General features: G+C 52.0%; 1 protein-coding gene and 2 long non-coding RNA genes across 3 annotated transcripts; 2 read left to right on the forward strand and 1 right to left on the reverse strand.

The window, feature by feature from the left end:
• Window positions 1–328: 328 nt before the first annotated feature.
• Window positions 329–6,936, forward strand: LOC119876271. The gene is made up of 4 exons (XR_005358865.1): window positions 329–694; window positions 2,714–2,787; window positions 3,529–3,642; window positions 6,444–6,936. It is a non-coding gene; the product is annotated as an uncharacterized LOC119876271 (long non-coding RNA).
• A 9,894-nt stretch (window positions 6,937–16,830) lies between these two features.
• LOC489461 (asialoglycoprotein receptor 1) lies at window positions 16,831–20,020 on the reverse strand. The gene is made up of 9 exons (XM_038536638.1): window positions 19,796–20,020; window positions 19,500–19,589; window positions 18,397–18,513; window positions 18,197–18,292; window positions 18,046–18,117; window positions 17,856–17,942; window positions 17,602–17,753; window positions 17,394–17,500; window positions 16,831–17,250 (listed from the first exon to the last, which is right to left on the reverse strand). The coding sequence occupies exons 2-9, from the start codon at window positions 19,564–19,566 to the stop codon at window positions 17,094–17,096; spliced, it is 855 nt and encodes a 284-aa protein (XP_038392566.1). The 5' UTR covers window positions 19,567–19,589; window positions 19,796–20,020; the 3' UTR covers window positions 16,831–17,093.
• On the forward strand, window positions 18,591–25,351 carry LOC119871842. Its single transcript, XR_005359456.1, has 3 exons — window positions 18,591–21,896; window positions 22,712–22,861; window positions 23,191–25,351. It is a non-coding gene; the product is annotated as an uncharacterized LOC119871842 (long non-coding RNA).
• Window positions 25,352–25,421: the final 70 nt, after the last annotated feature.

Consider the following 25,421-nt stretch of genomic DNA (forward strand, 5'->3'; position numbering starts at 1 on the left):
CAGAAAAACAAACCACTAAAAATACAACAAAAGCTCGTTTGATGGTGAGGACTGTCCTCCACCTTCTGGTTGAGGCAGCGTGGTTTTCCACCAGAGGAAGGAATCACCAGGGGTGGCCCCGAGGGGTCCTAAGAGGGCAGGGACAAGCTTCATGGGCAACACTCTGAATGGGTGTCACTGTTCAAAGCACAGATACCATCGCTTGCCACCCTTCTCTGCCAAAGCTGACCCACGAGAAATTTAATCAATTGAGATTCCAAAACCAGAATTCCTTAGTTCCACTCTTGCCGGATGTGATCCTTGCTTATGGGGTCTGATGACTTCATCCTAATTCGTACGCCCAGGAATTTTATTGGCAGATTTGGATATTCTTGTGGCGTGGCAGATCTTCCCAGGCGACCGTGTATTTTATGGGCATCCACACCGAGGAGAAGCAATCCTCATTTCAAGGGCTGCCGTAAGCACGTACCACCACAGAGGGCCAGACAAGCAGAGATGTAACTCCTCCTGGTCCTGGAGGCTGGAAGTCCAGGATCACGGTGTCCTCGGCAGGGCTGGCTCCCTCTGAGAGCTGTGAGGAAGGCTGGCTTCCAGACCTCTCTCCCCAGCTCCAGGGCAGTGGTCTCTCCCCGTGCCTCCACATCATCTTCACTCTTGTGTATCTACATCCAGATTTCTACCACAGTTTAGCCAGGTGGGTGACTGGCATGGACTATTTATATAATTTTTTTATCAACCTTTGCAATTGTACTGCCTTAATTAAATTTTTTTTTTTTAATTTATTTATGATAGTCAGAGAGAGAGAGAGAGAGAGAGAGGCAGATACATAGGCAGAGGGAGAAGCAGGCTCCATGCACCGGGAGCCCGACGTGGGATTCGATCCTGGGTCTCCAGGATCGCGCCCTGGGCCAAAGGCAGGCGCCAAACCGCTGCGCCACCCAGGGATCCCCTGTACTGCCTTAATTAAAATAATGTGGAGATTTTTCCTCTTTTTCCATGCCCCAAACAGTATCCAAAAATCTCGTCTGTTAGAATTTTTTGTGACATCGACAAAGTCTGAACCTTTGGGGGAAGCTAGCGACTCTTTGAAAACTTTTTTGTATTTCTTTTCTAAAAACCTCTACTTATATCTTCTCTCTTCTGGGATCTTTCTTTTTTAAAAGATTTTATTTATTTATTCATGAGACACACACAGAGAGAGAGGCAGAGACACAGGCAGAGGGAGAAGCAGGCTCCCTGCGGGGAGCCTGAGGAGGAACTCGATCCCAGGACCCCAAGAACACAACCTGAGCCAAAGGCAGACGCTCAACCACTGAGCCACCAAGGTACCCCTCTTCTGGGATCTTTCTGATAAATAATATCCTCTTAGAAAATGATCCAGCTTTTCAAATTCAGTGTTTTATTTTTTTAATGAATGATGAATGAATTAGCTTATATCCTCAACTTTATTCCTTCCATCTCCCAATCCTACCACCAAACTTTTGTGTTAGTTCTGTGATAAATATAGTCTATATGTACGACCCTCCTTTTACCAAAATGTATCCAGTTATTCCTTAGTTGATCCAAATTCATCCTCTAGTAATCTCTTCAAGAATTGCTCATGAGGGACGCCTGGATGGCTCATCGGTGTCTCTGCCTCTCTCTGTGTGTCTCTCATAAATAAATAAATAAAATCTTTTTAAAAAGAGCTCATGAAACCATTCTCAAATCATGCATGTCCAAAATTGCCTAAGGTTTTGAGAATTAGAAGATAAGCCACAGATTGGGGGTGGGGAATTTGCAAAACATATATATGATAAATGACTTCTATTCAAAATTTACAGAGCGTTAGGGCGCCTGGCTGGCTCAGTCAGTGGAGCATACGACTCTTGATCTCAGGGGTTGTAAGTTCGAGCCCCACATTGGGTGTAGAGATTACTTAAAAATAAAATCTTTAAAAAAAATTTACAAAGAGCTCCTAAAATTCAACAATAAGAAAATAAACAACCCAATTGGAAAATGGGCAAAACATCTGAACAGTCACCTCACCAAAGACATGTGGACAGCAGGCAAGCATATGAAAAGATGCTCAACATCCTATATCAGAAGGGCACTTAAAACACCAGTGGGACACTACCGCATGCCTATCAGAATGGCTAAAATCCACAACCAACAACAGAGGCTGGCAAGGGTGGGAAGTAATAGAAGCTCTGGTTCACCGCCACTGGGAATGAAGTGTCCCACCATTATGGAAGACAATTTGGCCATTTCTTACAAAGCTAAACGTAGACTTACCATACAATCCAGCAATCACACTCCTAGGTATTTGTCCAAATGAGTTGAAAATGTATGTCCACACAACAACCTGTACATGAATATCTGTAGCAGCTTTACTCATAATTTCCCCAAATTGGAAGCAACCAAGATGTCCCTTAAGAGGTGAAAGGATAAGCAAACTGAGGTGCTTCCACACAATGGAATTTTTTTTTAATGAGCTATTAAGCTACCTAAGAACATGGAAGAAATTTAAATGCATATTGCTAAGTGAAAGAAGCCACACTGGAAAAGCTACACACCATAGGGTTCCAACTATATGATATTTTGGAAAAAAAAAAAAAAAAGCAAAACTATTTTGAGGCGGCAAAAAGATCGGTGGTTGCCAGGAGGAGGAGGGGGAAGGAGGATGGAAAACTGGCCTTCTCATAAAATCCTGACTTCACCTTCTTTCCTTGAGAATCGTGGGCCACCTCTCCTGGAGTTTGCTGTGGATCTGTGGACATGCAAGGCTGGCCCGATCTTTATCCCCTTGTAAGTGGCTTGACCCTTTATTTTTTTTCCTGGCTGCTCAAAAAATTCTTTATTTTTAAAATTCAATAGGCTTGATCCATTTTCCTTGGCATAGAGTTTTCTCTTTCAATATATGGATTCATCTAAGGAAAATTTCTTGAATTATTTATTGAAATTTATGTATGTTCTATCAATTCTTTGGGATTTCTTCTTCAGAGATTCCAACTATGTGTGTATTAGACTTCTTTGCATGTCATACATAAAATATATGACATGTCTGTGTATAGTATAGAGATGCATTACATATTTTATATATATAAAACTTTCCTCATTCTTTTTAGTTCTACATTTATTCCCACTTCATTTGCTCACTTTCATCCCCTCTATTTGTCATGTCCTGTATAGTGTATTCCACAATGTCTGTCCCCTTCATATTCCTTTCACTGCATTTTTATTTCTCTGTGATGTTCATCTCTCATTTCTATTTTTTTTAAGATTTTATTTACTTATTTGAGAGAGAGGGAGAGCAAAAGCAGGGGGAGCCGGGGGGGGGGGGGCAGAAGGAGAAGCAGGCTCCCTGCTGAGCCAAGAGCCCTATGTGGGACTGGATCCCAGGACCCTGAGGTCACGACCTGAACCCAAGGCAGACACTCAATTGACGGAGCCCCCCAGGTGCTCCTCACCCCTCATTTCTTTGTGCAATTCAACCAGTTCTCATGTCATGTCTCCTGTAGTCCCATAATCTCTTGTCTTGCATTTCAGCCTTATGACCTCCTCTCATCAGGCTGCTCGCTTAACTAATGTGCCTAGTGTCTGGTCACCGTCTTCACCTGTTCCATGGCAACATTTTTTCTGGTGGCTGTTTTTCATCTAACTGTGAGTTTAATGGCTATTCTCCACACCCGTCTCTCTGGGCATCTCTCAGCAAGGCTGCGCCATTGACCCTTAGACTATCACGGAATGGGTTGGATTGTCCTGAGCCAACTAATGGCACAGCAGCCTCCCCAGTATCTCAGCCCAGACTCTCCATGGGATTATTTTTTTAACATTTTATTTATTTATATTTAAAGAGACAGTGTGTGTGTGCTTGTGGTGGAAGGGGGGTGGGGGCATCAGGCAGAGAGAAAAGAAGAGAAACAGACTCATTGCTGAGCACAGAGCCCCACGCGGAGCTCGATCTCACGACCCTGAGATCACGACCTGAGCCTAAATCAAGACCTGGACGCTTAACCCACTGGGCCACCCAGTCACCCCTCAAGTGTAGGGTTTCTTGTAGGATCCTAAGCCCACCGCTTCGCTGCACAGGCAATGAGCAGAGTGATGCCGCCAGCCTTGCTCCCTGCAGGCCTTGCTCATGGTTTACCCCAGGGAAACACAGAATGACCCTGGGTCATTTCAGGGTTTCAGGCACCCTGAAAGCTGCAGCCCCTACCCCCACTTGCCATGTCCCCATTTCCCTTTCTCCTAATCCCAGGTTCCACCTTGTCCAATTGTGGAGTTTATACATATCTCTGAAAATGGAATTTCTTCTCCTCCTCCTCCTCCTCCTCCTCCTCCTCCTCCTCCTCCTCCTCCTTCTTCTTCTTCTTCTTCTTCTTCTTCTTCTTCTCCTTCTTCTTCCTCTTCTCCTTCTCCTTCTCCTCCTTCTCCTTCTTCTTCTTCTTCTTCTTTTAATTTCCATTCTCTTCACTCCTTTTATATACTTTTCCCAGCTCCATCCCTGCCCTGCCAGGCTTGGGTCTTACCAAGTCTGTAAATTCTTGTTGCTCCCGTCACTGTCACACGTGGAGTTCTGACACATGTGGGAAGTCGCTGCACTCTCTGCTAACCCTGTCCTCTTGCACCTGGTTTCTCCAGGTCCCGCTGCCCCAGCCTGGCACCTTGTCCCACAAAAGGAGCACAAAATAGGCATAAAGAGCCAGGCCACCTCCCCGCCCTGAGGCTCTTATTTTATAGATCTTGGTTGATTTCCATAACTGACCATTTGGGCCACTTTGCCTTTTGTCTTGCCTGGGCTCTAAATTCTCTTTAATGTTTTAAATTCACCAACAGAATGAGCCTGCAAAGCCCCAGGCCTCCACCCTCGACCCCAATAAAAGCCACTGGCTGCACATGCTCTCACTGCACCTGCCACCTCACTGTGGGGCTCCAAGTGCCCTGTAGAGTTTCCAGGTCTTTTTTTTTTTTTAAGATTTTTTTTTTTTTTTTTTTGACAGAGAGGTACAGACAGAGCATGCACAAGCAGTGGGAGCCACAGGCAGAGAGATAAGCAGGCTCCCCATAGAGCAGGGAGCCCTCCGCGGGGCTCGATCCCAGGATCCCAGGATCACAACCCGAGCTGCAGGCAGAGGCCCACCAACTGAGTCACCCAGGTGCCCCGTTCCCAGGTCTTTGGTAAGCGATAAATCTTTTTTTTTTTTTTTCAAAGATTCCCAATGGTCATTCCCAAAGGGTGTCTTGTAATCATACCACGAGGGCCAGGCCAGTCATAACATTGGTTTGAAAAGGGCACCCATCAATAATTGCAAGTGGCATGTGGTCAGCAGAGCGGGTGTCTAATATGGGAATGTGGGTGTGACTCGGGACGGAGAGGACGTGCGTAGGTGCAGAGAGCCTGGCCCCCGGAGCAGGCAGATGGGTGACAAGGGAACGAAAGTGCAACCAAGCCATGTGAGATGAGCCCCTACGATGTCCTCGAGGGACAAGCTCCCCCCAGGTCCCCCACCCCGTGGCCATGACCAGTCAGGGAGACTCTGGGGGGAATCTGGAACCGCTGGGCCTTGCAGATTTGCTAAGAAGCAGCGGTGCCCAGGCAGGAATCCAGGCCCTCTGCAGAGGTATGACCACCCCACTCTGCTTTAGGCACATCCCTGGATGGCACACAGGTTTCATTCCCCAGGGGGGTAGACAGTTGGCCACGAGAGCCATGGGAGGCAGATATTTTTCCCCTTCAGTTTGCAATTCATACTGGAAACGTCCACGTCCACTGTCAGTGAGGAGAGAAGGACGCGCTGAAAATCCCCCAAAGCAACCGGCTACTTAATGAAAACAGGAAAACAGGGGTGCCTGGGTGGCTCAGTGGTTGAGCGTCTACCATCAGCTCAGGTCGTGATCCCAAGGTCCCCGCATCCGGCTCCCTGCAGGGAGCCTGCTTCTCCCTCTGCCTGTGTCTCTGCCTCTCTCTCTGTGTCTCTCATTAAAATAAAATAAAATAAATAAAATAAAATAAAATAAAATAAAATAAAATAAAATAAAATAAAATAAAATAAAATAAAGTAAAATAAAATAAAATAAAATAAAATAAAATAAATAATAAAATAAAATGGATGACAATGACATATTCCAGTGTCTTGGTGTCTACTTTCCTTCTCCACTGGTTTGAGATTGTGGGAGGGGTTCATGTTTACCTGTTAATTATTATCATCCTTCTGAAAATGGCAACATAAGCACCAGAATTGAAAAATCTGAACATAGGGATCCCTGGGTGGCGCAGCAGTTTAGCGCCTGCCTTTGGCCCAGGGCGCGATCCTGGAGACCGGGGATCGAGTCCCACATCAGGCTCCCGGTGCGTGGAGCCTGCTTCTCCCTCTGCCTGTGTCTCTGCCTCTCTCTCTCTCTGTGACTATCATAAATAAATTTAAAAAAAAATCTGAACATAGAATAAATTTATGCTACAGGGATGCGCTGTGCTGAAGTCACTGGTTTCGTGGAAGGTCATGAGGGAAAACCAACCGGCAGGAATACTTTATGGAGCAGTCAGACTTCCCGAATCCTGCAGAGGCATCGAGATATAATCCGCGGGCTATTTTCCGTCATACAGGTGGAGCGCATTCCATGCTATTTCAAAAGAGTTTATTTATGGTAAAACATGTGACTTTGGGGGGAGGGGCTGAAGCTCTCTGGTTCTTATTTCATAGAAAAGGTTTTCAGCTTTGAAATTTGAAGTGTTCTTCACCTCCTGTTAAAACATCAGGGGTAGCAGGGCGCCTCTGTACCGACGCTACCACAGCTTATCCCGTTGATACGAAATGCCTCATTCAACCAGATTTTTTGAGAACTATTGTTCCAGCCACGCAGAATCAAGAAAGATACCACATAAGAAATAAATGATTTCCATCATCAAATTTCTTTTTAAATCTGACAAGGTCGGGATCCCTGGGTGGCGCAGCGGTTTAGCGCCTGCCTTTGGCCCAGGGCGCGATCCTGGAGACCTGGGATCGAATCCCACATCGGGCTTCCGGTGCATGGAGCCTGCTTCTCCCTCTGCCTATGTCTCTGCCTCTCTCTCTTTCTCTCTCTGTGACTATCATAAATAAATAAAAATTTAAAAATAAATAAATAAATCTGACAAGGTCAGTGAATGGGAGAGACACCGTCCCCCCCAGCCATTCACCACATCTTTTCTTCTCCAATTTGAAACTCCCCCTTCATGATTAAAGGAAAACTCTTGTTTCCTCTACTCATAGCACTTTGGACACCAAATTTAGGGGATGGGGAGAGGTTCCCACACCAACCAATTTTCCAACTTTACAGACACCAACTGAGTATCCGGCAGTTTGGTTATGACCCCAACTACCCAGAGTTAGCTCAGACCCCACAGGTAAGTGCTCGGTCCCACAGGACTGCCTTCCCTCCAGTTCAGATGCCATCTGCACCCCCAGATGGTCACCTGCATGTCTGACCAACCAGCTCTAAGTCAGGTGTGCCCATGAGCCCCCTCCTCAGACTTGTGATCATTTGCTCTAAGGGCTCACAAAGAAAACACTCATGTGTTACCGGTTTGTTATAAAGGATATGATTAAGGACACAGATGAACAGCCAAATGAAGAGGAATCTAAGGAGGCGTCCAGAGAGGTCGCAAGCGCAGGGGTTTGGAGTGCTACCACTCTCCTCGCACATGAAGGTATTCTCTGACCCAAAAGCTCTCTGAACCCCCTAATGGAGAGATTTTTTTTATATTTTATTTCTTTATTTATTTGAAAGAGAGAGAGAGAGAGCAGGGGAGAAGGGCAGAGGGAGAGGGAGTAGCAGATCCCTGCAGAGCAGGGAGCCCAATGCGGGACTCGATCCCAGGACACTGAGATCATGACCTAAGCCGAAGGCAGACACTTCACCAACTGAGCCCCCTAGGCATCCTTGTAGAGACTTTTACGGAAGCTTCATGACATAGGCATGACCAATTTTTAACTCAATCTCCATGGAGGACGAGGGGGGCTGACAATCCCAAGTTTCTAATCATGGCTTGATCTTTGGGGTGACCAGCTCCCAACCTGAAGCTCTGCAGGAAACCACCAGGGTCACCTCATTAGAACGAAAGATGCTCCTATTGCCCAAGAGGTGCCAAAGGATTCAGGGTGTCAAGAACTGGGGACAGAGACCAAATACATATTTCTGATTGTGTCCCAACTAGCTACTAAATTCTTATGTATATATTTTGATGCAATGGACATCTGACGTTTGGTTGGTCCACCCCCCTCCAACCCCGTGCCCCAGTCACCGTATTCCTGTGATCTCTCCCCTCCTTCCCATGGGGGGTCATCGAAGCAGCCAGGTCATGACATGCCCTTGCCCTGGCTCCAGTTTATTAGCACGGTGTTAGCGGACCCAGCGAGAGCCAGTCCATGTCTTCCATCCACGGGAGTTTGGACAAGGGGAGAGAGGGAGACAGAGAGGGAAAGAGGGTGCTATAAGGATGTGGACTGAAACACAGAGAAGCAGGTCTGTGGTAGGAGAAACAACGAGGCTGGAGTTCTGGAAGGAGCAGGGTGCCGGCCCCCGACTGGACTGCCAGAGGCCCCATGAGCTGCTACTCCACCCACCGAGACCCTCCTCGCTGTGCCTGAGCTTGTGCCCTCTGGGTTCCTGCCACAGACAAAACAGCCCCAGTTAATTCTCTGGATCCAGGTCTGGGATCTGTTCCTCGTCACTGATCCATCTCCTCGTTCCTGGGCCAGGGCCAGGTATGCTTTCACCACTTACTTTACAATTTAATATATGGTAGGACAAGCCCCGTGATTATTGTTCTTACAATTTTCTGCTGGCTATTCTCACATATTTTATGCTTCCTGATAAATTTAGAATCTTGGTGTCCAATTGCAAAAAAAAAATTGCATAAGAATTTGGATTCATATAACCTTGAATCTCTTAGATTCATCTAGAGAAAATGGACATCCCTGGAACACTGGGACTCGGTCACCAGGAATAAGTTGGCTACATTCCAGGCTCTTCATGGCCTTTATGAGTTTCACAGCTGTTTTCACTCACACCTTGCACCTCTCCTAAGTTCATTTCTAGGCGTTTTGTGTATCAGCTGCTTCTGCGTGTCCTCGACCTGCTTTCTGGAGTTTGGGCACCAGGTCTCCTGGTAGACGTCCCTGGTGCCCCACATCCCATCCCCTTTGGGCCACCACGGGTGGGCCACCTCCTCCTGTGGGCAGCCAGCGGCCACCACCATGCCCTCAGCGCCTTCTCTTCCCAGGTCTCCTCCAGCCGCGCCCCCCCCAACCCCCCCTCACCCCACCGCTCCCCATCCCCACCTAGGGGCCGGGAAAGAGCTGGCCCAGGGCAGCTGCAGAGTCCCCACCCAGGGGGAAGGGGCTGGGGGAGAACTGCTCCCCTGCTTTTGCATCCACTGCTCTGTGCCAGTGCAGAGGCCAGGGAGCCCTCTCCTCCCCCCCACCCCTGCCTCACTTCCCTTGCTCCCCCACTGCTTTCTGGCACCCTCCGCCAGGAAAACCCCGGCCTGGCCCTCGAGCCTGTCTCCCACAATCTGCTTTGGGGACCTGCAAGCCAAGATAGGCCCCCATGGGGTCCTGACTCATCGTGACACAGTTGACTTTAGGGGAGAATCGCTGGAGTCAGTAGGTTGGTTTGCGGCTGCCAGGAGCCCCGGCTAGATCCACCTCCCACCCCCACCTCCCACCTCCACGTCCCATGTCCACAAGTCCACCTTCCTCCTCCCACTACTCTCCCCCCACCTCCACTTCCCACCACCCTCTCCCACCTCCTACCTCCCTCCTCCCACCTCCCACCTCCCTCCTCCCACCTCCCACCACCCTCCTCCCACCTCCCACCTCCACTTCCACACAGCTGGGACCCCGCAGCGTGTGTAGTCCACAGCCCATGGGGGTCCCCCACGTTGTCCCTGCAGGGGGTGGGAGTGAGCACCCTGGGAGAGCCCTCTTGGCCGCAGGGGGCAGGGGCAAGGATGGCTAACCCAGTTGAGAGCCTCGCTGGGGGAGCTAGAACTCCAGGTGACAGCGGAGCACGCGTGTGTGCCTGTGCTGGAGCAGGTGCGTGCGGTGTGCACGCGCCTGTGCCGGGCTCCCGAGTTCTCCAGCCTCTGGCGCCTTGCCCCTCCCCGAGATGCTCTAACAAGCATGTAACCCCCCCACACACAAAACCGCATTCCTCCCCCCCACCCCCCCACCCCCACCCCCCCCCACCCCCCGCCTGCTTCCGGGCGGGATCCAACCCCAGCTCCTCCCTTTATTCCCTAACACAGTTAGCTTGAGGCAGTGGAGAAGCAAGAAACAGTGCTGGAGAGGGGCCAGGGGATCCAGCGGGGATTTTTTTTTTTTGACGGGAAAGTCTTTGAACATGGAAAAGATCCATGAAGGGGGAGAGGAGAGGTTGAACACACCAGAGAAAAGCAACAATCACTGCTGTGTTGTTGTGATTGCGCTGGCAGAGGACTGGGATGCACTATTTGCAACACACGTGGGCTTTTTTGTTGTTGTTTTTGGGGGGTTTGGGGGGGTTGGGGTTTTTTTTGAGGGGGGGAGCTACATAGATGGGATTATATCGTATATATTGTGTCTGTGTTGCAGACTGAAATTTTAAAAAGATTTTATTTATTTATTCATGAGAGACACAGGGAGAGAGGCAGAGACACAGGCAGAGGGAGAAGCAGGCTCCATGCTGGGAGCCTGATGCGGACTCAGTCCCAGGTCCAGCTCATTTCCTTTAAGACCTTAAAAGCATGATCCTCTCCTCTCCACTCCAACTATTATTACCCATTCGCACCATCCACTCAAGACCCCACACGAGAGGAGAGTGAAACCTGTGGGCCTGGGTAGGGCTGACGTCATGCCCACCCCCAGCTACACAGAGCAGGGCGGGCAGGGAGGGTGTGACCCCTTTGGCTACTTGTGCCCCAAGTTTGCACATAATGAAGGATTCCCTAAAACACAGATGACAAATATTTACTACAATATCATTTCTCTGTTGGATTGGGGGTTTTTTTGTTGTTGTTATTTTGTGGGAGTTCTTTATATTCTGGACATTAATCACTTGTTATAAATGTTGCAAATAGTGCATCTCAGTCCTCTGCTTGTTTCTAACTTTAGTGAGGTCAGCCTCTTTTTTCTTTTTCTTTTTTTTAAGATTTATTTGCTTATTAGTGGCTGAGCGTCTGCCCTGTGCTCAGGGCGTGATCCCAAGGTCCTGGAATCAAGTTCCACATCGGGCTCCCCGCAGAGAGCCTGCTTCTCCCTCTGCCTGTGTCTCTGCCACTGTGTGTGTGTGTGTCTCTCATGAATAAATAGATAAAATCTTTTAAAAAATAAAAAATAAACATTTTTGCACCTCTCTTTAAAAAAAGATTTATTTACTTATTAGAGAGACAGAGAGAGAGCAGGAGTGGAGGGCAAGGGCAGAGGGAGAGAATCTTAAGGAGACTCCTCGCTGAGCTCAGCGGCCAAAGGGGGCTGGATCTCACCACCTTGAGATCATGACCTGAGCGGAAACCAAGAGTTCGTGGCTCAACTGACTGAGCCACTCAAGCACCCCGTCCCTCTTTTTTTTTTTTTTTTTTAGATTTTATTTATTTTTAAGATATCTCTACATCCAATGTGAGGCTCGAACTCCCAACCCCGAGATCAAGAGTCCCATGTTCCACCCACTGAGCCAGCCAGGCACCCCCAAATTGGTCCCTCTCCTATGTAGAAGCAAAATCTGATTTCCCCAGACTGCACTTGTAACAAATCTATTATGTCCTATTTTTCAGTTGAGCCCTATCTTTAGGCCCTGCTGTTTTTGATTCCGCTCTAGTGAACAAAGTATGTCCAAAAGTTGAGAGACTCATATGATGAACACCCACGAACCTCTCTCAGTCAGATTGGGTTCAAGGTCCTCTGAGAAGAACACTTCACAGGTGACTCTGCGTGGCCCCCACTGCATCACAATGGGAGATGCCTAATGTCTGCAAATCAAATATATATATGTTCCACATTTTCCAATATTGGAAATTTTTCCAATATTTTTTATTCTCATTACTCACTCTGGATCCACCACCAGACGTAGCCCAGAAGGTCAGGGTCCTGGCCCTCGTGGGCTGCATCTCATCTCTCCCCATGAAGGATCCTAGCCACACGGAGCCTGTGGGGCACCTGTACACTTCTCCTTCTGGACCAGATGTGAGGCTGGAGTGTCCCATCCTCTGCTGAGCCAGGCTCTCAGCTCTTGCCGCCTCGTGTAGATGTTTCCCTTCACCCTGGTGGCACCTGCTCTTCTCCAACCAGCGAACACTGGAATGGGTTTTGACCTGCGCTGGAAAATGCACAGATCCTTGAAAATCATCTAGTACTGTGGCAGGTGTAGGCTGTTGCTTTTGATCTATGTGATTGTGTTCTAGAATATATCCTTTTTGCTTTTTCTCCTTCAGGGACTATTTCAGGGCTCCCCGCATTGCTGTGTGTACACGTAGTTGCTGTTGGTTTGCTTTTTCCGTGAAATATGCTTCCATTATGTTTTTCCAGCTTTATTGAGGTATGATCAACAGATAAAAATTATCTATATTTCAGGGGTACAGTGTGTTTTTGGTGTGCGGTGTGATGATTTTATCACATATGCATCGGGAAATGATTCCCACCAGCGAGCTAAGTAACATATTCATCACCTCACATAGTTACCATTTGTGTGGTAAGAACACTTGAGATCTCTACTGTCTTAGCAAATTTCGAGCACTGCAGCACAGCATTATTAAGTACAATCACCATGCTGTACAGTAGAGACTCAGACCCCATCTTATAGTAAAACTTTGTATCCTTTGGGTGAGCCTGGGCGGCTCAGCGGGTTAAGCATCTGCTCACGCCCTGATCACAGGGTCTAGGGATCCATTCCCTGCACCACAGGGAGGCTGCTTCTCCCTCTCCCTCTGCCCTTCCTCCTGGTTGCACTCTCTCTCTCTCTCTCTCTCTCTCTCTCTCAAATAATTACAATCTTTAAAAATAAATAAATAAACCTTTGTGCCCTTTGCCTGGCATCTCCCCATTCCCCACCCCACCCCCAGCCCCTGGTAACCACCCTTCCACTCTCTGGTTCTCTTAGTTTGACTTTTTTTTTCAAAACACAACAGTATTGGGATGCTGGGAGGCTCAGGGGTTGAGTGGCTGCCTTTGGCTCAGGGTGTGACCCCCAGGTCCTGGGATCAAGTCCCCCATTGGGCTCCCCGCGGGGAGCCTGCTTTCCCTCTGCCTGTGTCTCTGCCTCTCTCTGTGTGTCTCTCATGAATAAATAAACAAAATCTTTAAACACACACAACAGTATTTGTCCTTCTGTCTGGCTGATTCCACGGAACATAATGCCCTCCCGGCGCATCACGCTCTCGCAAATGGCAGGAGCGCCTTCTTTTTTGCGGCTCAATCCTATTCCGCGGGATTGTGTCCTCCGCATTCTCTTTCCCGGCTCCTTGGCCTACAGACCCTTCCGTTGTTTGCTGAGAACGCTGTTGCGGTGAACGTGGGGGGTGATTACTTCCTTCAGATACATACCTAGAAGCGGATTGGTAGGTCTGGGGTGCGTGTTGAGGACCCCCACACCTCCGCGCTGTGTGCCCACTGGCTGCCCCGCAGTCACTGTTTCCAAGTCCGGGGTGGGGTGGGGGCAATATCGCCGCAGGCGCACATCCCACATCGCGCTTTGGGCGAGCACCGAGGTCGTTTCCAGCTTCTGTTACCCATTGGCCCCGCCGTGCACGTCTTCACCGGGTCCAGCGGACCAGCCGACCAGCAAGAGGACCTTTGGGATGTTTACCCAGAAGCAGACTTGCAGGGATTGGGCCAGATACGCATTCCTAATTCCACTAAATACCTTGGAGAAGGGCTCTGGCGATGGGTGCTCCCGGGAGAAGGGAGGAGTGTGTGACCTCCTCTCCCCACACCCACACCTTGCCAGCCCTTGACTTCATCTCTGATTCTTGTCAACCAGATGGCTGCTTGACGGTTTTCGTCACATTACATCAGACTCTCTGCAGACTACCTCTCTCTACCCTTTGCTACTGCTAATGTAGGTTTCCTCCCCCCGCCCCCACTCCAGCCTCAGACTCCTGTGTCTTCTGTTTGTCCCTCCACCTATACCATATGCCCTGTTCCTCGTCGTTGTTCTTTGGCCTCCCTCACCGAGCTGTATGGCTGCATCATCCCTTTCCATTCCAATGGCAGCAGATGATCAGAGGAAGGAAGAGGAGGGAAGTGAGGATGTTAGCTCCTCCAGCTTCTCCCCCACCAACCAGCAGTGAGCTAGCTGCCTCCAGCCACCCGGAGTTATAACAGATGGACAGACACAGGTCCTGTTGGGGAGGGGGGCTCTTCTCTCTTCTCAGGTTCCTGGAGGTGCCAACAACTCCTCACTTCTGGGATCCCTGGGGCCCTGCCCTCTTTCTTGTGGCTTCCCTAACGCTGCTCATCCCTTCCTAAAATCATTCCTGTATTAAAATATCCTCTGGGGGCCCCTGGCTGGCCCAGTGGTGGAGCGTGCAACTATTGATCTTAGAGTTCTGGGTTCAAACCCCACATTGGGTGTAGAGATTAGCGATCACTTAAAAATAAAATCTTTTGGGGCACCTGGGTGGCTTAGTGGCTGAGCGACTGCTTTCAGCTCAGGGTGTGACCCCCCCCTCCCCCCACTCCGCCGGGTCCTGGGATCAAGTCCCACATCCGGCTCTGCTCAGGGAGCCTGCTTCTCCCTCTGCCTGTGTCTCTGCCTCTCTCTGTCTCTCAGGAATAAATAAATAAAATATTTTAATAATAAAAATAAAATATTTTACAAAAAAATCCTCCAATTACCCATTTCACATATGCCGTCTGTTTCTTGCTGGGTACCTGATACATGGTCACTGAGCTGAAATGTTTCATTTTCATGCAATCAATTTCACCAAAATTGTTTTGGCTTTTTGGTATTTGCTTTAGAGGTCTTATGGATGAAGTCCTTCTGTACCCCTCTATAACGAGATTATCCTTCCTTCTTTTTTTTTTTTCCTATTACTTCTGTACTGTACTTTTACATTTTCTATTTAGATCTTGAATCTATCCAGTGTCCAATTTTGTATGTGATGTTAGGTATGATGCAGGAAACAAAGGTAGAAGAGAAGTGATTAAATTTCCATGCTCCCTACAGCCCACTGACCAGTCCTTGAATCAGGCAGGGGCCTTCCTCCAGGGACTCAGCGGCCTCCATGCTCACCCGTCACTCAGGGCAAAAGGCAAACTTACCCCCACCCCCAGGACCCTGTGAGTCTGCTTTATTTTTTTATTTTTATTTTTTGTGAGTCTGCTTTAACACAGAACAATTCCTTTAGAACCTTCTTTCCTCTCAAACCCCCAAGATCATGCCCCAGGCATCTGACCCACGGATGTAAATCTGAAGGGTCTCATGCCTCAGGTTTTATTAGACGGTAATAAATGACCTTTCCGGACAATAGCTGGTCCCCTCAGGGTCCCGGGAAGCTTGCTTCCAAATTCCTCAGAGACTCAGGCTCTCCCTGACCCCCTCCCGACTTGAAAGTCTATAACGGGCCCTCTTTGTGACCTTGTGCAGCCCTTCCTGCCCACGGGTCCTGTCCCCAGTCTTTCATCAAACCATCTTTTTGGAGGCACCTGGGTGGCTCAGTGGTTGACCATCTGCCTTTGGCTCAGGGCATGATCCCAGGGTCCCAGGATCAAGTCCCACATCGGGCTCCCCACAGGGAGCCTGCTTCTCCCTCTGCCTGTGTCTCTGCCTCTCTCTGTGCCTCTCAGGAACAAATAAAATTTCTAAAAATTAAAATTAAAATGTCCCATTGTACTCAAATAAAATACATACCCTGTGGTTGATGATTATTTTAATAAACCCCTGCCTTCTCTTCTGAAGGATTTTATTATTTTTCCAGTTCTTTGAGCCAAAACTTAGCTCATTTCAATTTAGCCGTGTTTTTTTAGCAAACGGGATTAAGTCCATGTACTTTTCCTCCTGAGAACTGCTTTAGACAGTCCCACAACCTCAGTATGGAGTGCTCTCCTAGCTCATTTCTGAATTACCTGTCTCATTTTTATTTTCTGTTGTACCCAAAGTAATCCAGAAATATGGTGAGATGTTTATATGCTGATGGATCTTTTTGTCTCTACTTTTGTGTTCATTCAGTATTTGTTGATGCTCCCATAACTGCCTGCAAAGTCTTAATCTGTTTGTTCCTGTGTTCCTCCTGGGTTGTGGATTCTATTCATTTGGGGACTTCTTTTCCACCTTCTGGTTTTCTGGCTTTCTTCTCAGGTTTGGTGGTTCTCGGTGATGGGCTCATCCTCACATTCATTGTATTTGTTGCCTGCCTGTGAACACTGCCTCTGTCCACTGTAATGCATGTGACAGGCATCAATGAGTTTCATGCAAAGTTTTCTTTTTTAAAGATTTTATCTTTTTATTCACGAGAAACACAGAGACAGAGACACAGGGAGAGGGACAAGCAGGCTCCTTGCAGGGAGCCCCATGCAGGACTTGATCCCAGGACCCCAGGGTCACGCCCTGAGCAGAAGGCAGATGCTCAACTGCTGAGCCCCCCAGGTGCCCCCATGCTAAGCTTTAGAAGTCCTGGACACCTGGGGTGATTCTGGTCCTAGGGGGATTGCACAGGTGCACTGGTCCTCAGTCCCAGGACACCTTTACAGGGGAGACCCAGAACAGAAGCCCTAACTCCCACACCTGTAAGTACCAAAGCCCCCTCATTCCTCTCCAGGCCACACTGCCTGCCCCAGGCTTCCTTCCCACCCGCCCACTCCCGATTCCTAACGCCCAATAACCAGACAACAGTGGCACGTTCGAATATTTCTGGGTTTTTTACTCTAAAAAAACGTGGACCATCACCTGCAAACCGCGGCAAGTGATATTGGATTCCATCTCCCCACCCTTCCAAACGTGAGTCTGCGAATCACAGACGTCGTCCTGTCCCCTTCCCTTAAAATCCTGGATCAGCCATCCCAGAGGAGGTGGAGGAGGCCCCCCTCCCCGGGACAGGGGCGAGGGGATCACGGGGCAGGGGGAGGCACTGTGGAAATAAATTAGGGGAGAGGAGGCCCCTAGGTGGCGGGATCGCGCGCCGCCTCGCACACCCAGCGGTAGGGCCTCTGGCACACGTCGTCGTTCCAGCGGCCGTCGTCCGTGAAGTGCGCGCAGTCCTCGCCGCCCCCGAGCCCGTGCCCGTACCAGTCGTCTGGCTGCTCCGGCCTCCAGTTCCTGCGGATACCAGTGGATGTGCGCCTCCACCCCGGCCAAGCCTCCCCCGCCCCCTGGCGCCCCGGGTGGGGATGGGGTGGGGTGGGAGTGGGGACCCGCGGGGCTGGGACTTGCACCGCGGGGGGGGGGGGGCGCACACTCACTTGAAGCCGGTCTCGTAGTCCGTCCCGTCCACCCACTTCCAGGGCCCACTCTGGTCCGTGAGGCCCATCCAGGTGTTCACAGGCCCCATGTGGTGCTGGATGAACTTCTGGGGAGAGGGGATGGGGTGGTGGGCACCCCCCGGAGCAGCCAGCACCCCAGCACCGCCAGTCCCCTCTTACCTGCCCCCACGAGCCCTGGGGCGCTCACCTGCTCCTCCCTGGAGTTGACGACCACCAGGTGCGCGCTCTCCAGCTGGCAGTACTTGTCCGCCTCGGGCCAGGACTTCCCGGAGCGGGAGAACCAGTAGCAGCTGCCCTCGTACTCCAGCCAGTTGACGGGGCAGCAGGTCAGTGTGGAGCCTGGGGGGTGGGGGGGGGAGCGGGGAGGCTGAGGCGCCGCCCGTGGGCAGGTGGGAGCCAGGGTGGGCGCCAGGGTGGGCGCCCGGGGCCTCGCCTCCTCACCATTGCCATGGAGCGCTGCGATCTGACAGCTCAGGCTTCGCAGGTCCGACACGAACTGCTTCACGTGCAGCAGCAGGTCCGAGTGATCTGGGGGCACCCAAGGCAGGGGATAGGGGACCAGCCACAGGCACAGCCAGGCCCTCGCTTTGGCCTGAGGGACCCCACCGCCCCTGCACACACGCCCACTGACCTTCACTCAGATCCTTCTGCTGCTTCTCCAGCTGAGACTCCAGGGATTTCATCTTTCTGCCCACATTTCCTCCTGGGGAGACACTTGCTCAGTGCCCCCACATCCCTAGCGCCCCACGCACCCCTCAGCCCCAGCCCCAAGCCCCCCTCACCCTGGCTACTCAGAGCCTTGACTTCGACCTCGGTGCTTGCCGTGAAGTTGCTGAAAGTCTCCCTCAGAGCCTGCAGCTCCCCCCGCAGTTTGGAGTCTGGACGGGAAAGAGTTGCAGAGAGCAAAACGAGGGGGCTGCAGGCGCCATCGCAGCAGCCAGCCCTCCCACCTTGCCACCCCAGGCCCCCCCAGGGCACTCACTCTGGGATCCGATGACGCAGACGACCACCAGCAGCAGGACACTGAGGCCCAGGGACAGCAGGAGGAGGCAGGGTCCCGAGCAGAGCCTCCGCAGGAGTGGCTGGGGGGCGGGTGGCACTGCAAGAAGCCCGGGTATGAGGATCCCTGGGACACACGGGCGGCTCTGGGGCCCCGGGGCGGGAGGGGGGGGAGTGGCGAGGGTGGGGGGGGAGCGGGCTAAGGCTCCCCCTCCTGGCCCAGGAGGAACCACAGGGATGAGGAAGGTTGGGGTGGGAGACCCTGAGGGGCAGGGCAGCTGGCGGTGGGCGCCCAGCGGGACCCGCCCCGGCCCACCCAGGCCCTGGGCCGTTGCTGACACCTAGCGGCCACGCTGTTCACCGGAGCTGCTGGACCTCCCCGGAGCTGAGGGCCGAGCCTGGGCGGGAGTCGGGGTGGCTGGGGTCACTCCCCCCACCAAAAGGCGGGAAAGAGGAAGAGGTTCCTTTCTCCCCCGCCCCACGAATTCCCCTCCTCTGGCTGGGTGCTGGGAGAGAAGACGGAGTAGCTGGAGACCGTCAAGGTGCTCCCACCTGGGGAGGCCTCCCCTGCAGCCCTTCCCCCCCCCACCAGCCCATCCCTCAGGACCCTCCTGCTCAGCCCCAACAGCACCCCCGCAGGTGGGAGAGAGAAGGGGGGCTTGTTTCTGTTGGATGAAGGCCTCCTCCTTCCTGGATACTTGGTGCCTCGGCCTCCTCACGGAAGTCTGACTCCTTGACCCCCTGCACTAACGCTCACACACACTCACATCAGGTGTTAGAGGAAAGGAGGGGGACCTCACCTCTCTGAGTCACTCCTGGGCCCCTGGACCCTCACCCTCCCCAAGCTCTGAGCAGTGGGTGACACGGCAGGGTCAGGAGGCACGTAGTGTCCCAGGACGCCTGCCCCAGAGAAAGGGACTCAGGCCCACAACCCACGTAGGGCACCTCCCCCAAGAGGGGCGGCTCAGACCATCCTCTTGTGCGCAGGGCAGACCCAGGGACCTGGTGGTCACAGAAGGAAGCAGGGGCTGAGGCAAGGGGGCAGTCCCATCACGCTCACCTTTCAGAAATGGAAGGAACCCTTACCTTGTCTGAGGTGATGGTCATTGTCCTCATTGTCCAGATGCTGAAGATCCTGATAGTCATTTGTCATGGTAGGGCTGGCTGGACCCGGGCCTAGGTCAAGGTTGGGGTTAGGGCTGGGGCTGAACAGAGCCAGGGTGGGAGGTCCAGTCGGTCTCTAAGTGACCACTGGCTACAGGAAGACTTCCTTTCTCCTGTTCCCTGTTCGCTCCCAGGCTTGACATCCAAACTTTGTCCTCTGAAGTACTCCTGCCTGGCCCCCAGCCCACCCCATCCCCTGCCTCTGCTTCCCCTTTTACTTGCTGATGGTCTTGAGGTCAGTTCCTGGATGCCTCAGTGCTGTGCAGATCGTAGCCTAAAAAGGAGGCTGAAGCCTGGAGACTTGGGGTGCTCCGATAGCCCTGGAGGATGGGAGGGGAGGGTGTAGGGCCCATATGAGGGCCCTGAGCGCTGCGCAGCTGCGTGTCTGTGTGTCCGTGTGTCTCAACACTCAGAACCTGGCATCCCCAGGGCCTGGGACTTTGGACAGTAAATAGAGGTGAAAAGGGATTTGGGACTCAGGGGATGTGTGTGGGGTGGGAGTGGGGGATGGGTCACCACTGCTTCCCCCCCACCAGGGGGACTCTCCAGGTTTGGCCCCTCCCCCTCGCCCCCCTGCTGGTCACCTCACTCATCACTGGTATGGGGAGCCAGGCCAGGACGGGCCTGGGGTGCACCCTGCTGTTTCCTCCTGCCCCTCCCTCCTTTCACTTCCTGCCATCAAATTTCCCAGAATTGTTGGTGTTTCCAAATATCCCTGCCCAGGATCAGGGGGCCCTGTGCTCTGCTCTTGCCCAACCCCGGCTCTGACCCTGGCATCTGAGCCTGGGCCCCTTCCTGTGGAGGCTCTGCAGCCAGGCTCTCCAGCTTGGGGCTCGCTGGCTTCACTCCCCCAGGGGGCAAAGTCCTCCAAGCAGCCTGGGGTGGTGGGGGGAGAGACAGGAAAGCAAGTCTTTCCCACCCAAGCCGGGACTGGTGCCAGCAGGCTCCCATCGGCTCCCGCTGTGTGTCTGGACTTGTCATCCATGAACTCCAGAGGCCGATGAGGAAACCGGCCCCCCAGGCAAGTCGTTCCCCAGGGTTATAACAGGCAAGGAAGCAGCAGAGAGAGGACTGGACTGTAATCCTCCTGGCCCCAGGACCAGAACGAAGAACCACACCCAGAACCAGGGATCCCATACCACCACCATGGCGGGGCCCTGGGGTCCCCAAGATGCTGACGCACAGACCCTCACAGTCCCACGGGGGATTCTGGCAGGAGTGTATGCATTCAAATCCTGCCAAGTTAGAAATCGGGCAATCCTAAAGATGTTCACTCGTCCCAAATGCCAAGTCATGCAAACCCTACGTTACAGTAATTTATTTCAATGACAGAACGAGACTTTATCATGAGAGTTCTATATGTCATGAGACCTTCTGGAACACAGTCCTTGCACGACACGTGAAAGGCCCGGGCGCACCCCCATCGTCTGTGTCCTGAAAAGCCCCCTGTTTTGTGTACGCACTGGGACTGTGGCCAGTCCTTTTGGGGACTTTTGGACTGTTGGTTTAGCATTCCCTTATATCATCACTCACAATCTGGTTTATTCGGGCAAATAAACCTGTGCTGCTTTGGGCCCAATAGTGGTTTACTCTTGCAGACACAGTGACTTGGGAGGCAGCACAAGAAGGCTTCTGGGGAACAGAAATGTGCACATCTTGATCCGGATGCCAGTTGCATGGACATGCTCCAAACTGCAGAAAACCACACGCTCAGGATTTCTGCATTCCTCCGTTTGCATGTTATATACTGAAATATGATGTTTCTGAAATCTGTTTTCTTATCCATAACTGCGTTCCCCAAACCCACTGATTAGGGAACAGGAAGTGGAGCTGTGCTGAAAAATGCTCTCCAAAGCCAGTAGCTTTAGAGTGAGAGCCCTCGGTGATAAAACAATGTGAAGAAAGCCAGACGAACCACATGATACACTGACCAATCGGGGCACTAACTTATAAGCAAGCCTCTTGCAAAATACCAAAGACAGTCCTAAGAAATGAAAAAGTAGCCAAAAAGGAAACTATGCCCCAATGATGGTGTGTTTATGCTGAGAACTCACCCACCTCTTACACTTATTCCTTTGATAATATGTATCTTAGGGCGCCTGGCCGGTAGAGTGTAAGACTTGATCTCAGCATCGTGGGTTCAAGCCCCTGTTGGGCATGGAGCCTACTTTCATATAGGTGCTGAGCTGGGTGCTGAGCTCCCTTGGGTTTGCCCACTCCCTCTCAGAGGGCTTTCAAACTCAAGCTTGGGATTGACCTCGCCTGGCCCTTCGTCAGAGGGGGCACTGCATGCCAGCCCGGAGTCACCGCCAAGGTCAGGTGAGAGAGTGAGGGAAAAGCGCTTAGCGCTGGGCCTGGGACACACTAGGTTCTCAACACCTGCTGGCTCTTCGGGTACTGTTCTCATCACCAGCAGCACAGCTGAGAGTGCAGTAAGCCTCCCCACCCTGGAGCCTGCGAATGTGGGGAAGGGGGAAGGCTGGGGTCAGGACAGCAGAGCACCTGTCTCCCCATCTCCCAGAGGGGGGTTAGGAACTCCCCTGGGGCAGAACTGGGGACCTGGTGTGTTGGCTAAGACAGCCCCTCCCTTCCCATGCAGAAGACCTGGGTGCTGAGCCCCCTCGGGTTCGCCCACCCCCTCTCAGAGGGCTTTCAAGCTTGAGCTTGGGACGGGCCTGCCTGGCTTGCGCCCTTGCCACCACCCCAGGGTCCAGACAGCCCATTGCACCCTCAGGCTGCAAAGTCAGACACCCAAGAAGACTCTCCAAGAAATGACGGGACAACAGGCAGAGGGGGGAACAGAAGGCTCAGTGCTGACTTTCCAGACAGGGTGACCTACAGCTCCTCAAATCCAGGAGAGGCTGAGCAGGGCCTGGGTGGAGATGAAGCAGGAGGGGTTAAGGGAGGGGTGCACGGGCTGGAGGCTCAGTGCTGGGAGCCCCCTGCAAAGGAAGAGGGTCTCCAGGGGCGGCAAGGAGGAGGTTTCCAGCAAGAACCCACAGAGCCCACTCAAGGGTGTCCAGACCCGAGGCTGCTCGGCAAGAACTTCCTCGTCCTGGCTCCTCGCTGCTGGCACAGCCAGGATTCTGGGACCCAGGACCCAGCCCACTCCTCTTTCCCACTTTTATTTACAGGTGTACGTTTAGAAAAAAAAATTCAAACGCCACGTTTCCAGGTTTTATTTAACTAAAGAACAGACCGGGCGGCAATGGCACTGGTGGTGACCACCTGCTGGCGGGCGCAGGGCTGTGCGCAGCGGCCTTGCGTGCGCCACGACCAGCGAGGTGAGCAGTTACTGTTCGCAGCCCCGACCTAGAGATGCGGTTGGCCCAATTTGCGCTCTGAGCCCCAGCCCAGCGCCCGGCCACCCCTCCCCTCTCCTCCCCGCCCGGCCTCACCTCCCTGCGCCGTCCGCCTGGCTCTCGAGCGCCCCCTGCCGCGCCTCCGCCCCCTGCGCAGGGCAGCCCCGCGGCGCCCACCTGCGGCGCCCACCTGCCAGCTGTGTCGGGCGCTCTCCCTCAAACCCACAAGTCTCTCGCTTCTCTGACCCTCTCCCGTCTCCGTCTCCGCCGCCCGCTCCACCCCAGTGACCTCCTTCCCTTCTGTCCTCCAGCATCACCGGCTTCTTCCCACGTTGCCCTTCCTCTGTCCATCTGCCCTTCCTCTGTCCATCCGGCACGCCGGACGCCCCAGGCTTTGGCGCCCTGCAGGCCTCAAGCCCAGCGCTGCTCCGAGAAGACGCCTCCCTAGCGACCCGTCTGACCCAGCTAAGGCGCTTTCCCTTTCCCTGCGCTGCGCTGCCATCATCCTTTCCCTGACCCGACCCGCGTCCCTTCACTTCCTGGGCTCTGCACTCCCCACTGCAAGGACCCCAGGGCCCCCTGGGGGGCCGGGATGTTGCACTCCCAGCATTTCAAACACTGCTTGGCACCAAGGAAGAGCCAAATGAGTATTTGTTGAAAGAAATGGCCGGGAGTGAAGAGGAGGCAGGGTTTGAACCCCAGTCGGCCTGGGAATCCAGTGCGCCTAACCACTCAAACATTCAGTCTCCGAACCCGGCCAGGGAAGAGCTCTTTATAGATTTGGAAGAACATACCACAAACTGCCAAAGCGCTTCCCTCTGAGGAGTGTGTGGAATGAGATGGGGAGGGAATTTTTTTTAAACCATATGTATTTCTATATTTATTTGAATTTTTATAAGGTACATCTATTACTTTCATAATCTAAAAAGTGATGCATGCAGAATGAGGTGACTCTGCCCCTTCTCAGTGAACTCTCCTTAACCCCTTCGATCCAGGCACGTTACCTGCACACACCTTCCTCAGCTCACAGATTCCTCCCTCTGGCCGATGGCAGAAAACACCAGCATAGCCTCAAACCATCTGCTCCTACGCAGAACCAAGCTAAAAGAAGGATTATGTGGGGGGGGGAAAAAGCCATCCTTGGAAGCAGTGCTTCTGCACCCAGCAAGACATCAGAGTCACCTTGGAGGTTTCCCGAAATGTAGACCCCCCAGGATTCAGTTGGCTGGGTTCTTTTGTCTAGAGCCTGCACAGAAGTTTGTAGGGACAATCCAAAGAGGACCGCTGGTTTAAGTGACACGCGGCTAGAGATCTGTACCCGCTTAGGTTGGGCCAATCCCACCCTCCCCAGAACTGCTGCTCCGTGGGGGCAGTGGAGGGAATCTTTTGCATTCAACTCTCTGTTAACCTGGGGCAACAGAAACTGCCCTTCTGCACTGTTTGGGGCTTAACCATCTCAAGTCTGTACCCTCCACCTCAGCCTCCCCCCCCCACACACCTTGGGGCCCCTAAATCAGAGGAAGAATGGGGTAGTGCCAGCAATGGCTCATTGATTGCTGCAGCTGAGGCCTTTCTGGCGGAAGGGAGCCTGTCAAGTGCACGAACAGTGGCAGAAGAAAAGCCAAGAACCAATATTCTACATAACAGCATCTGAGAAGCATCAGCAAGGCTTGGGGTCAGGAAAATCTGACTCCCTGAAAGAACCAGAGTTTTTTGATCTCCTTTCTAACAATGAACTACATGATGGGCTGCTTCCCTTTTTGCCCTGTCTACCAGGAGGCTCAGAGATCCTATTTCCCCTTCTAGCTACTGCAGATGTTTTTGCCTTTTTTTTTTTTTTAATATATCGAGGTTCCATTTTCCTACCCTGGTTAGTGGCAAAGCTGCTTTGAATCTCTCTATAGAGATGGGGTATAAAGGAATCCCACAAAAAAATATTTCCACAGCATTTCTTTTTTTTTTTTTTTTTTTTTTTTTTTTCCACAGCATTTCTTACCAGCAAATCTCTGTAAACATCACTGCCAGAGCCCAGCTCTGTCCGCAAGTCTATGAACCTGAACCGAGAGTTTCCTCTCTATTTTCCCTTAGGGAGTGTCATGCTGCCCAACAGGACCCAGGCGGCCCAGAGGAGTGATCAGGGCTGGGCTAAGTTTGTAGGGACATATGCCAGTCCAGCCTCTTTCCAGGTCTGTCAGTGACTTTGGACGACGGCGTGTCCAGCTCATCCCAGGCCCACACTTCACTACCAACTTGGAGTCCCTGGTTTCAGGGTCCTTCCAAGACCCCCTGTAAGCCATCCTCCCCTCTCTGGGCTGGTGTGAAGAAGGATCTGACTACAAGAGTCATCCCTACACTCCCACCCTGTCTCCCTCTATACCCAGGTCCCAAATAACCAGGCCACACACCAGGTTTCAAGTATCTGTCTCTTCCTTTCACTCTCTCAAAAGAAAAAAATAAATAAATTGCAGAAGGCGGCAGCATTTCCAGTCTTCCCCTGGCTCCCAGACGCACAACCCCCGACCCCTGCCCCCCACCCTCCCTC

Source organism: Canis lupus, chromosome 5 (genome assembly GCF_011100685.1).
Source record: "Canis lupus familiaris isolate Mischka breed German Shepherd chromosome 5, alternate assembly UU_Cfam_GSD_1.0, whole genome shotgun sequence".
Lineage (NCBI taxonomy): Eukaryota > Metazoa > Chordata > Mammalia > Carnivora > Canidae > Canis > Canis lupus.

Bases quoted from the DNA above. Each gene is read 5' to 3' on its own strand.
- LOC489461 (XM_038536638.1), bottom strand. From the start codon at position 19,566: ATGACAAATGACTATCAGGATCTTCAGCATCTGGACAATGAGGACAAT. The intron at 18,118-18,196 runs GTGAGGGGGGCT...GTGTCTCCCCAG, and splicing joins CAAGGCTCTGAGTAGCCAGG to GAGGAAATGTGGGCAGAAAG. The intron at 17,501-17,601 runs GTGAGCGCCCCA...CCCTCTCCCCAG, and splicing joins TCAACTCCAGGGAGGAGCAG to AAGTTCATCCAGCACCACAT.